A 12,697-nucleotide genomic window follows, 5' to 3' on the forward strand; every position below is an offset into this window, starting at 1 on the left:
TCATTACTTCTTAATTTTCCTGTCCCAACTACTTTAGCAATGATACATGCATGAGTCTTTGTTATATGCCCATGTCCCTTAGTTAATGAAAAGGAGAAAGGAGACATATCCTAGTACTTTGTATGCTTTTCTTCATGTGTAAATTCATACTAATAAAATGCTTATCTTAACCTCCATTTATTTCAGGCCAAAAGAGAACTGAATGATCCTGAGAATGCTGTTATTGGTGCTTTTGCTGGTAATAACAAATACAATTTGCTTGCTCATTGAGTAACATATAGGCACATGCATAATCCTATTTTTTATCATACGTTTGTTAACGTGGTGTTTCTAGTAATTAGAATAGGCAGTATGGTTCCTGCTGTTTGTGTGGTAATGTGGAGAATGCAGGTCTCTGTAGATGCTTTTTGTGCTGTTTGCATCTTTGAGCTTGCTAACTGAGATGAATGATTAGAAACTGAAGCCTGAGATATTTATACCAAACTTGTTGATTTTTAATCAAACCGATGAGAAACCTTTGTACTAGGATAACGCTTGGAACATCAATTGCATGGCCTGAGTTGGCTATTACAGATGCTGGCTAAAGCTTGACTATGCTAATTTCCATGATACTTGTTCATCCAACATTGTCTAGTTAAATGCCTGTACATAACCTTCTAATTTCGTATGATTCTTAATGGAAGAAAATTACTACAGGGGCAAACTTGCTTATAGGAATAAGACTTGCAAATTTTGCCATTAAATTCAAGCAGAACATTTAACATGTCCTCTATTACTATATTATGATAACAGTTATAAATTTCCTTTTCTTGTGAGTTCCAGTATTCGGAGGAACATCTATGTGATATTCTGTAAACTTATGAAACTTTAAGAGAATTTGAGGTGTAATTTCTGTACAGATGCAACTGAAGACAGTCTGATTTTATTTCAGACATTTTGGTGGTTACCTTGGCCTTTTGTAATAACAGTAAGAAGTCTTCTTGCATGAGCATGATTTGAAATTGGCATTTTAAAAGCTATCATTGTCATGTATTGTTATGGGTTTTATATCAGTCTTTATCAAAATTTTCAGGTGCTTTAACTGGTGCTATTACTACCCCTCTTGATGTTATTAAGACTAGGCTAATGACCCAGGTATCGTATTGTTCTTAATCTGATTTGTATGGCTCTTCAATTTTTGTTTCACATCTTTGCTTGTTGCATGGTCTCTCATAGTAACTCTTGGCATTATAATTTTTCTCCACAGGGATCTGCAAATCAGTACAATGGCATAGTCGATTGTCTCAAGACTATTGTTAGGGAAGAGGGAGCCCCTGCCCTTCTAAAGGTAATAGTGTTAGAAATAGCCCATGACATAATGCTATTTACTTGTTGCAGTTATAAATTTTCAAAGTTTGACAATTCTTATCAGCCTGTTAACCTAACTATACGATTCTAGACATCAACTAAGACAAATGCAACAGATTTCGTTTCTTAACATCAATATAATATATTATAATGTCTCCAATAATAAGGGAAGGTGACCAACCACAATCCATAACTAAAATTAGTTGTTCCTCTTTCAACTTTCATCAGCAACCCAAACAATACTACCTTATAAATACTCATCATAGCTAATTACTATCTCACTACACCATAAGCATCAATTACCAATACAACTTTTCGAAGCGATTTCGTTCTATCCCATTTTTCACAAATCACAATGGCCAAGCAGTTCTTCCTTTTTTCTCTACTCTTTGCTCTGTTTCAGATGAGCTTTGCAGCTCGGCATCTATTACAAACACTTCCTCCAATCCAACCATTGCCAAAGCCGAGCATTCCTCCAATGCCTACTATCCCAACTGTGCCCGAAACAGGATTGCCACCATTGCCAAATCCAAGCGTTCCACCGATGCCATCTAACCCCTTGCCCGCAGTCCCAGCTGTAACTAATAACCTCCCACAGCCTGCAACATTGCCACCACTTTCAGCTACCAGCCCTCTCCCAGCAATGCCTGCAGCGCAAGCTCTTCCACAATCGACAGCATTGCCACCACTCTCAGCTGCTAGTCCTCTCCCAGCAATGCAAACTACACCAACTCTACCACAATCTACTACTACTCTACCAAAGCCAACAAATGTGTCCCCATTGCCTGCTACCTTGCCACCATTGCCATCCATGCCTTCTGCACCTAAAATGGCGTTACCTCCTTTACCGGCTATGCCAACCACCATACCTACAATCCCAACCATGGCACCATCTCCATCCCAGTAATGAAAAGCATCGATTACTTCTCTATATAGCATTTACCGTCGTTTACTCCTCACTTGGGTGGGCATCATCATATCTTAGTCTTCTGGTCTTAGGAGACAAAGGTTAATACTTGAAATTATAGCTTACTGTAATTCCTCGTTATTTTGTACTTGTTATAGGGAATATTTATTTTTATTTATCACATTTTAATGTTATCTATCTTTCCTACGAGTAATTTTTTTTTTTTTTTTTTTGTTAATTATTAAATGCGTTGATTTTAATGATGGAAAATCAAAATCTATCAATATGGTATTTTTTTTTTTATCTTTATAATAATTTACTTTTTTATTGAAAGCAATAATTTACTTATTTACTTTAAGATCGGATTTTGATACTACGTGGAGTAGGTTGCAGAAAATCTTATTTTATTTTCCATAAATAATTGGATAGATTTTAGGGGAAAAAAATAAACAAGACAGTATATATATTTGGGTTTTCCGTCATTAAAATATCACAAATCTATGAAGCATGGAAAACCTATCATTATTATTCAAAAAAAAATCCACAAGCATTGAAGATCTTGCTGATGAATTATTGATCGAAATATTTGTTCGACTTCCGTGTTGTGAAACTATAATCACAGCGAAATTCGTATCGAAACGCTGGTTATCTTTGCTATCGAACCCTAAATTTGCGATAGATTTCCTTAATCATAAGAAAAATCTCCCTTTTCCGCTGAAGAAACCTCCATGGACGATTTTGTCGATGCAACTTATAAACAGTGAAGGGAAAGTTCGGACTAATTCCCCATTTCACAAGGTATTCAACTCTCCGAAATTCTCCCTTACTTTTATTCCTTTTCAAGTAAAACTTGCTGCGACGTTCAAGGACTTAATCTTATGCATTGATTCGAATAGTAATGATCAATATTACATTTGTAATCCATTAACAAAGCAATGGGTTGCTCTTCCCCCTACTCCAGCTCGAGTGTCGTGGACCGACACATCATGGGCTTGTTTAGTGTGTGAAGACCCTTTCTATAATGTCATTGAAAGACGTGTTGATTATAAGTTTAGGGTTATTGTCGTTGTTCGTCCCACGATGGTGATTCCCAAAAATGGGGCATATGATCCATCCTTTACTTTGAACCTCATGGTTTTCTGCTCGGAGAATTGTAGTTGGATAGACATTGATCTTAGGTTAATGCGACCCCCTAACTCTAGGAGCCGCATAGCACCTTTAAAGGGTGTGGTTTGTAAGGGAATGGTTTGTGTTCTCTATAGTGTATATTTCGGGTTGTTTGATCCATTCAATGTGACTCCTACTTCAAGCCGAGTTGTTGAGGCCAGAACTCTACCAACATGTAATAGTTTAAGGAGAGGAAACCTCTTAGAATGTGGAGGGAGATTGATTTCAATCTATTTAGCTAAATTTGCCATGAATCCTACCGAAGTTTATTATAAGGGCTCATCGGTTTATGTAAAGGGCGACCGTCTAGTAATGACATACAATGAATTGGATCTCAATGGGAATAATAATAGTAATAATGAGGTATGTTGGAAGACCTACAATGTCACGAGCTTTAACCAGGCCAGATCACCTCGTCAAAGTGGCATACGTACTATCCATATACACCCGACTAATAATCGGATGATATATGTCCTAACTGCTGAGAATAAGGTGTTTCTCAGTAATATAGGATCATCTCATCGCTTGAAGAATTTGGGTCAAATTCGGCTAGGACTTCAGGGACGTTTTGAACAGTTCTATTCTTCTACCAGACTTGAGCTCCAGTACTGGCCTACGCCAGTTCCTTGGATAAATCCAGTGCAGTAACTTGCATTATCACTTTATTAGCTATTTGAATAACTATTATTATAGTTTGGTTTGTTGAAGTGTGTTAGTTGCTTTGGATAATTGTTTTAAATTGGGTTTTGGATTGGGCCTTTAAGGTTCCAAGCTGTATTTTTTTTATTAATTTGCATATAATATTTCCGTTACATATTACTTACAACTTTGGAATATTTTAGATCTTCAACTACTATGTAACGGAGGTAGTATATATTTCTCTTGATTTTGAAATTGATTTAACTTTAGGATCTGTTTTAAGTTGTTTGAAAAAAGAGACTTTTAAATTACTCTTGAAATTTGCTATTCAAAGTAGGTGTCCGTACTTTATTTTGGGATTCTCAAGCCTTGACTTTGTAAAAGCTGCTCCGTATTTTTTCAACAAGAACAACTTATGAATGAAAGGTCATATATATAAGTTACCCATTTGAAGATCTTACTTGGCGATGAACTCATCTACCAAATAAAATAAAGCTATGATCAAAACAGTTTCATTATTTTCAGTTGCTCTATTTGCGTTGTGTTTTGTAGTACGCTCCTTGTCCTATAAAAAGGTGCTCATGTGCAACTTGTCCGTCCAACTCCATTTATGTAATGATGTTTTTAGTGAAAGTTGTAAAGGCTTGGATGTTAAAAGTCAAATCTATGTTTCTTTTGTTGATTTAAACTCAAAGTCGGTAGTCGAGATGCTTTAAATAAATAATACAAATAATTATATCTTAAATTTTTATTTGCTATACTCTCATATTTGAACTTTTATTAGTCTAATTATTTTTATTATTTATTTAAACATCTCGACTTTTTCAATTTAGATATAAATAATAAATAAAATAAAAGATATATATATATATATATATATATATATATATATATATATATATATAATATATATATATATATATATATATATATATATATAGGAAGAGGATCATGTAAAAACAAGATTAAATCTAAAAACTGAAAACGGACAATCTCCATCGTCCATAAAAATCAACGGCTGAGATTAGAGGAAAAAAAGTTATGCTGACATTCTATCTCCTTCTTAGGTCCTTTTTCTCTCTCTTCTCTTTAAGTTCTTCTCATTCTCTTTCTAAAGAATTCACAATTTCTGGCTGATTTCCAATAGGTTCGAGCTCCGATCTTCGATCTTCCTCTGGTTTGATGTCATCTTCATCTTCTTACTCTATCAATTTTAAAATCAAAATTTTTTTGTTTCAATTCTAATATTGATTAGAATATAAATTTGGAAATTCTTGATCGAGTGAGCAGACGAGTCGAAATTCGAAGAATGCGAATGTTTATCGAGGCTTACTGAGCAATAATTCTCACATATTTCTCTCGCACTCGTTCTCGAAACGATCCTTGATGAGAGAAAATGCTGCTAAAGCCTTTGTTCGAGGTCAGTCTATCAATTGCCTGCTAAGTGTTTGTTAAAATGTCAATGAGAATTTCTTGCGATTTTAGTTCAAGAAAAATTGGATTTCGTTGAATTTTTCTGCAATTATGAACATCTAAGTGTTAATTATACTGTTAATGGGGGATTTCGGTTGATATGATTACGTTATAGTTTTTCTGTAGATTCTAGGGTTTGTGCTGTGGAAATTTGGTAGAATTTTCAATTTCTGTTTTGAGTTATTGGTGATGGCGGATAAGGAATTAGGGTTTGTAAAGCCGAGTGCACCAAACTTAAAGGAACAACTTGCTAGGAAAACCTTAAAGAATGTTAGATTGCAAAGGCATATTATTGATCTTAGAGAAGATGGGAAGACATGTCCACCTTTTATCGTTTGTCAATCTGTCATCATTTATCAGGTGTTGAGGTTATATAAAACAAAATGAATTTCGTTACTGATTGTATATTATACTTGGTGTTCTTTTATCTATAGTGTCAATATGCTGCAGTTGCATACTAACTTTTGGAGTGGAGATAGAGTTGGGGTATTTTTTTTCTTGTGCGACTAATATCTAACAACTTTGAAAACACATTTCTGAGAGAGTTTTATGGCAGATCCTTCATCCATATCGACTGGGATAATTTTTTTGCTATTGGAATTGAGCATTTATTATTGAATTGTCTCTATTGCGAAGATTGTGTAACAATGTGAGATGGTTGTTGTTTCAGACAATTGAGAAATAGAGATGCCGCAATGAGATCAAGGGAAAGGAAGAAGATGTATGTCAAGGAGTTGGAGATAAAGAGTTGGTATATGGAAGCGAAGTGTAGGAGATTGGGGAGTGACCTTTGTGTAAATGTGGTCAAAATTGATAGTTATCTTATTTTTGTAAATAGTGACTTCTATATAAATGTGGTCAATGTTGTCAAAATTGATATAATTACCTTATTTTTATATATAGTGACCTTCGTCATTTTAATATATAATGGCCTCTATATAAATGTGGTCAAAATTGATATAGTTACCTTATTTTTGTATATAGTGACCTTTATGTAAATGTGGTAAAAAATTGTAAAATTACCCTATTTTTGTATATAGTGACCTCTAAGTAAATATTGTAAAAATTGATATAGTTACCATATTTCTATATATAGTGACCTCGGTGCAAATGTCATCAAAATTAGTATAACTTGATATAATTACCTTATTACCTTATTTTTGTATATAGTGACCCATGGGTTGTTTTACACCATCAGATTATCTAGTGAACATCCAATGGCTAAGATTGCTTGTTTTTAGTTTTCACCATAAGCTCTGTTTTTAGCGGAACCTCCCCGTATATAGGGTTGGGATCCGGTGAGAACCACCCTCTATGTGAGCACTCGTCCCTTATGTGAGAACAAATCTCAACCGTTATATTGTATTAAATCCAACAACTAAGATTAATGATATAATGTAACACCCTAGAAATTCCTTTCCTTTAAAATACCTCTTTTTCCCTTTTAAAATATGAAGTAGGAATATCTAAGACATTACCGTCACCGTGAAAACGGCTAAGGCAATTATCAAAGACACACAGCGAAAGACTATCGTTAAAACCATTTAAAATAAATCAACTTTAAAAAGTCAAATCAAAAGAAAGTAAAGTCAAACGAAGTCAAACAAAGTCAACCTACAACTTGGAAGACTATTATTAGACTTGGTGATGACTCTCAAACCATAGCACAATCAAACATTATAATGATATAACCTTTCCCTAACAACCACACACGCTTAATTGTTTGCACTTTCTGCTCTGTTCTCTCTTCACCACGAAGTTTCAAGGTTTTATCAATGGCGTCTAATTAAAATCTCAAACTCGACAATTTCTCTCTACTCTTCTTGTTCACAAGTACCAATTTCCATCGATTATTGAGGTTTGTATTTCTCTTAGTTTTATTTGTAAATTCAATAATCTTACTTTAATCTTAGCATCAAAATTTACAAAATATTTTTCAATTGCATGTTTGTGAATTTCAAATTGTTCTGTTCTAGTTATTTTCGAATTACATAAATTATTTTTGTTAAAATTTTGGATTATTTTTGTTAAAATGTTGGATTATTTTCGTTAAAATTCAATGAGAAATTTTCGATTTGAGTATTTGAGAACTATTGAATTGCATGTTAATCTTACTATATGAGAATTTTCGATTTTCAATTAAATTTACAATGAATGCTCTAATTATGTTCATATTTTGTCCAGTTGAATGTTCTTAATCATTTGAACTTAAAAAAAATTATAAAATGAGCAAATAATTTGAAAATGAGCAAACCTAAATATGTGTAGTTATAATGAGCAAACGGAATTGATATGAGTAATCTGAACATTTAGTAGTCTCAATTTAAGATTTTAATCAAAAAATTTTTATTGCTTGTTTATTTTCCTATTGAATTTTTTTTATTTAGCATTAATGTTATAAATTTGATAATTTCAATTGAAGGTATTTAAAATGAGCATATATAATTAAAATGAGCAAATAGAATTATAAGCAAAAATAAAATTAAAATGAGCAAATATAATCAAAATGAGCAAACAGAATTAAAATGAGCAAATATAATTACCATTTTATTGTGTACTTGACTTGTTATTGAGCAAAATAAACTTAGAATGAACAAATATAAAAAAAAGTTGAGCAAATATAATTAAAGCTATATTTTCTATTTTACTGTGTTATTGACTTGTTTTCTGTATTTCTCTACAGAAATGATTAGCAACAACGAACAACATAATAGTGATTCTAATGCCAATGGCAATGTGTCAGTTACTCCTACAGTAGTAGTTTCTCCTAAAGTAGCACCTTTGTTATGCAGAGGTTTAGTTTCTCCTATAGTAGTAGAAGAGATTATGCAGAGGTTGTGGGGAATTGAGTCATCGTGATATTAGAAATTGTCCAAAGAAAGGGTAGTGATACTTTTAGATACATATTTGATTTATTTTAGCATATTTGATCTATCAAACGTTTGTTGAATATTTAATTTAGTATTTAGAATATTTTTAGCACATATGATATTTTTAATTTTTATTGAACATCAATTTACTGTTGTGAAAATTTTTGAATTGATATTTCTTAAAGAATTGTTTGTTCATTTGACAAATTCTTGTTTATTCATTGTTCATTTTATTTTTAATTTTTTATTGTCTGATTCTAAGATTGGTGGACTGCGTGTGACATTTGCTCATTTGAGAACCTCAGAAAATGTATTAATTGTATATGCAAAAGGAATAAAATGTATCAATTGTATTTGCTCATTTGACAAATGAGCAAATAAGTAATTTAGTATTTGCAACTATTAAAGCATGGAGGGTTCAATTCCCTCAGAAAAGGACATGTATGATACTCAGATCAGAGGAACATGGCTTGTAAGTTGACAAACGAGCAAATAATTGTTTGCTCATTTGATAAATTAGCAAAAATTATTTGCTCATTTGACTAATGAGCAAAGAATTATTTGCCCATTTGACAAATGAGCAAAGATTTGGTTGCTCATTTGTTAGCAAAGAATTATACCTATTCTATTCTACAAGCAGAGCCATAGAAAGGTTATTTATTGAGTAAAAAATTAAGCAAAGAATTATTTGCTCATTTGACAAATTAGTAAACAATAAATATTAATTTGTGACAAAATGAGCAAGAATTATTTACTCATCTAACAAATGTGCATTAAATAGTTTGCTCATTTGATAAATGAGCAAAGAATTGTTTTGCAATTCTATAGCCTGTAATTTTTTGTGAATATCAATGAAGAAAGATTAACTTTTAGAAAAATTTTACCATTGCATTAACATACCAAAGCTTATAAGATCAAGATTAACACAAACACATTTGTCAAATTTGATCATTTATGGAATTATCTAAGTTGAAATTGTACAGGGCAAACACATTTGTCCCATCGAGATTATCATAAAAACTAATACTAATATTGTTCTATAAAAATCCTAAGAACATCATAACAATTGCCTAACCTTCTTCTCTGTCTTCCTTCCCCTATATACAATAATTTCCAAAATGTGATTCTTCCTAAAGTCAACTTGTCTTATCAACTTCAATCTTCAATTCTCTCCCTTGAATGCTCTTAGATTGCTGCCCCTTGGTGATGCTGTTGGGATCATATCACTGACAACTAGCTTTCTTCAGTTGTAACACTTTTCTTCGGCTTTTTTTTTTCTTTTGACCAATTTGATTAACAGATTCAATAGTATTTACTTCACTTGGAATAATTGAGAAGCTATACTTCGAACGAAGTTTTTCAATGATTATGACCTGCAAACAAATCAGAAGTGTAAGGAGAAAGAGAAAAAAATGAAGCAATAAAATGAAACTACATAATCACATTACTCATTTGACAAATGAGTAAAATAATTACCATTACACTCTATATTCTGAATTGTTAATTGTACAAAAGATCGGTAATGGCTTCCTGCATGCATATCAACAAGCTGCTCACAAAATTTAGCCTAAGTCGAAATTAAAGTCCGAGAATAGCTGTTCATTAGTTTTAACTTTCACATACAAAACCTCATTAATCTCACCATTTTATGAGAAAGAAAGAAGAGTTCAAAATCTTTCCTTGAATTCTTAGATGTCTGTACTTTTAATCCAGAGTGTGTACAAGTACCTAGAAGAAAATCCCGAGATAAAAGGTGTATCTGTTACTGAATTTATCTTTACGGTACCAAAGGTGGTGGAGGAGACCATACCAAAGGATACCGAGAGGAAACCTTTTGCCAAGAAAGCTAAAGATTCAAAAATGTTGTGGTCAGGTCGTTTTTGGATCGGGTCATTGACAGTCTTACTACTTACTGTGCCCCTATGTAGGTTCAAGCTGGGTATGGGTATAAAACCTTAGAAGTAAAAAAATACAGCCCAATATGGTTCACAACAGCTATGAAAAAAAAGAGCCCAAAATCAACCATACATGTAGTGATGCAACCACTCTTCCAAATGTTCCGAGTTTGGTGGAGTGTGTGTCACATTTGCTCATTTGAGAACCTCAGAAAAGATATCAATTGTATTTGCTCATTTGAATCATTGAACCATTGAATCACAAGGCATAAAAGGTATCAATTGTATTTGCTCATTTGACAAATGAGCAGATAATTATTTGCTCATTTGACAAATGAGCAAATAAGTATTTTAGTATTTGCAACTATCAAAGCATGGTGGGTTCAAATCCCTCAGAAAAGGACATTTATGATACTCAGATGAGAGGAACATGATCTATAAGTTGACAAATGAGCAAGTAATTGTTTGCTCATTAGACAAAATAGCAAGAATTATTTGCTCATGACAAATGAGCAAAGAATTATTTGCTCATTTGATAAATGAGCATTTGAATTGGTTAAAGAATTAATATCAATTTTTGAAAAGCTAACTAACATCATGGGCCCTAACATGTAGGAATATGATGATAGTTGCTGGTTATTGCATTGACTAGCGGTTATGTCAGAATATATAGAACTGATACCTCCTATAAACAAGACTTGCCCACGTAACGGACAATTTTCTAGATGGCTTAGACAACATCCCTCTGTGCATATTTCTTAACACTCTTCAACTTTGGCTTAGAAACATCTACTGAGCCAAAATTAGGCCAGGACAATGTTAATTCACTCTAGAAAAAGTGCATACTCCCTAATCTTCAACTTAAACACCAATCCAATTTCCATAAGGTATTTACTTCGAAAATCTGACCAACACATGGAAAATACATGTATCCAACAAAATAACATCAAATTGCTCCAATATTACACTAATAACATCAAAATTTATACATGATTTTTTCACTAATTACACCAACTCAAGACACACCAATGCCATTTCATATGAAATGTTCAGGAAACATCATAGGCCATTCATGTTTAGTGATTATCAAAAATAATATTAGTGTACACAAAAAGATAAAGTTTTAAGTCAAATGACAAGTTCAGAAAACATCATAGAAACTGAATTCAAATTAGCAAACTGAAATAAAATGAGCAAAGTAAAATAAAATGAGCAAATAAATAATGGAAAAAAGGAAAGCAATTCATGATTTGTTGTCAATATATAAAACCAAAAAAATCCTATTTAAAATCATGCTAAATAGAAAAATTTACAGAAATTGAATCAACGTATTTTTCTTCTAAAGTTCCAAAATACTAAAGAAATACATTACACAATTCTTCAATTGCTCAATTACAATGAAAAAAAATCGAAAAAAATCAATAAATTGATTATGTTGACAAGTAAAAACGCTACAAAATAAAAATCAATAAATTGTTACTTACATTCTTCGTTCATAGGTAAGAACTGGAGATTTTGCTTTGTTGTTGGGAGCTTGTGTTGAATCCATTTAGCAATTCACGATCTCTAAGGTTTAAAGTGAAATTAAAAAATATTATAAGCCAACAATATTTAAAGATTGAAGCCAAAAATCGAATTATAAGTAATTATTACAGACCTAACAAAATAGTTGAAGATTCAAGCTGAAAATTGATGATATTGAGGCATTGCAATCGAAGATTTATGGGAGAGAAAGGGCAAAGCTGGCTGAATTTCTAGAAAAGAAAGGGAACATCAGATAGAGATAGAGAAAAAGAATTAGCTGCAACAATTTTAGAGAGAGAAAGAGCTAGACTAATTTTTATAAAGTTTCTTATATACAACTTAGAAAGTTCTTTTATTTACAAAAAGTGTCATTACTTAAACCGCGTATAGTTTGGAGCGTTGGATCTAATTAGATCCAACGGCTGTAAGTTGTTCTCACATAAGTTGGGGTTCTCACATAAGGGATGTGATATCGCATGATCCCATTTCATTCATGGCATATATCTTCATTTTGAAAATTAACAAACTTAAATAGCAACCAACAGATTATGAACCACCATTTATCAGAAGGCCACAGACAAGGTTGGAAACATGAGTAGTAAGCATTTTGTATTACAACACGAAGGTGTGCTGGATCCAAAGTTCCATAAGATGGTATGTACGAGTCTGTTATCTAAATCACAAAGCATATCAAATCTTTATGTAGAGATCTTGCCATAGTCTTCAGGAACAAATTTCTTCTTCATGTGCTTCTTAAGTTGACTCCATGTTCGAATCCTATATCTACCTTCTCTTTCCCTTTTCTTTTTCAAGTTATTATACCACAAGCTTGCATATCCAACCAACTTGCATTCAGCCACCTTGCATCTTTTCCT

At 32.5% G+C, this 12,697-nt stretch overlaps 1 protein-coding gene across 2 annotated transcripts in view; it reads left to right on the forward strand.

The window, feature by feature from the left end:
• LOC110692666 (S-adenosylmethionine carrier 1, chloroplastic/mitochondrial-like) overlaps positions 1 to 6,442 on the forward strand; it is a 37,776-nt gene extending 31,334 nt beyond the window's left edge. Inside the window, exons 10-13 of one of the 2 annotated variants that reach the window (XM_021869698.1) lie at positions 187 to 238; positions 1,073 to 1,134; positions 1,247 to 1,327; positions 6,204 to 6,442. In XM_021869698.1, the coding sequence (XP_021725390.1) occupies positions 187 to 238; positions 1,073 to 1,134; positions 1,247 to 1,327; positions 6,204 to 6,218 (210 nt within the window). In that variant the 3' untranslated portion in view covers positions 6,219 to 6,442. Of the gene's footprint in view, positions 1 to 186; positions 239 to 1,072; positions 1,135 to 1,246; positions 1,484 to 6,203 lie in introns of those variants that run through there. The other variant, XM_021869696.1, reaches the window with a different exon arrangement.
• Positions 6,443 to 12,697: the final 6,255 nt, after the last annotated feature.

This window comes from Chenopodium quinoa, unplaced genomic scaffold (genome assembly GCF_001683475.1).
Source record: "Chenopodium quinoa cultivar QQ74 unplaced genomic scaffold, ASM168347v1, whole genome shotgun sequence".
Lineage (NCBI taxonomy): Eukaryota > Viridiplantae > Streptophyta > Magnoliopsida > Caryophyllales > Amaranthaceae > Chenopodium > Chenopodium quinoa.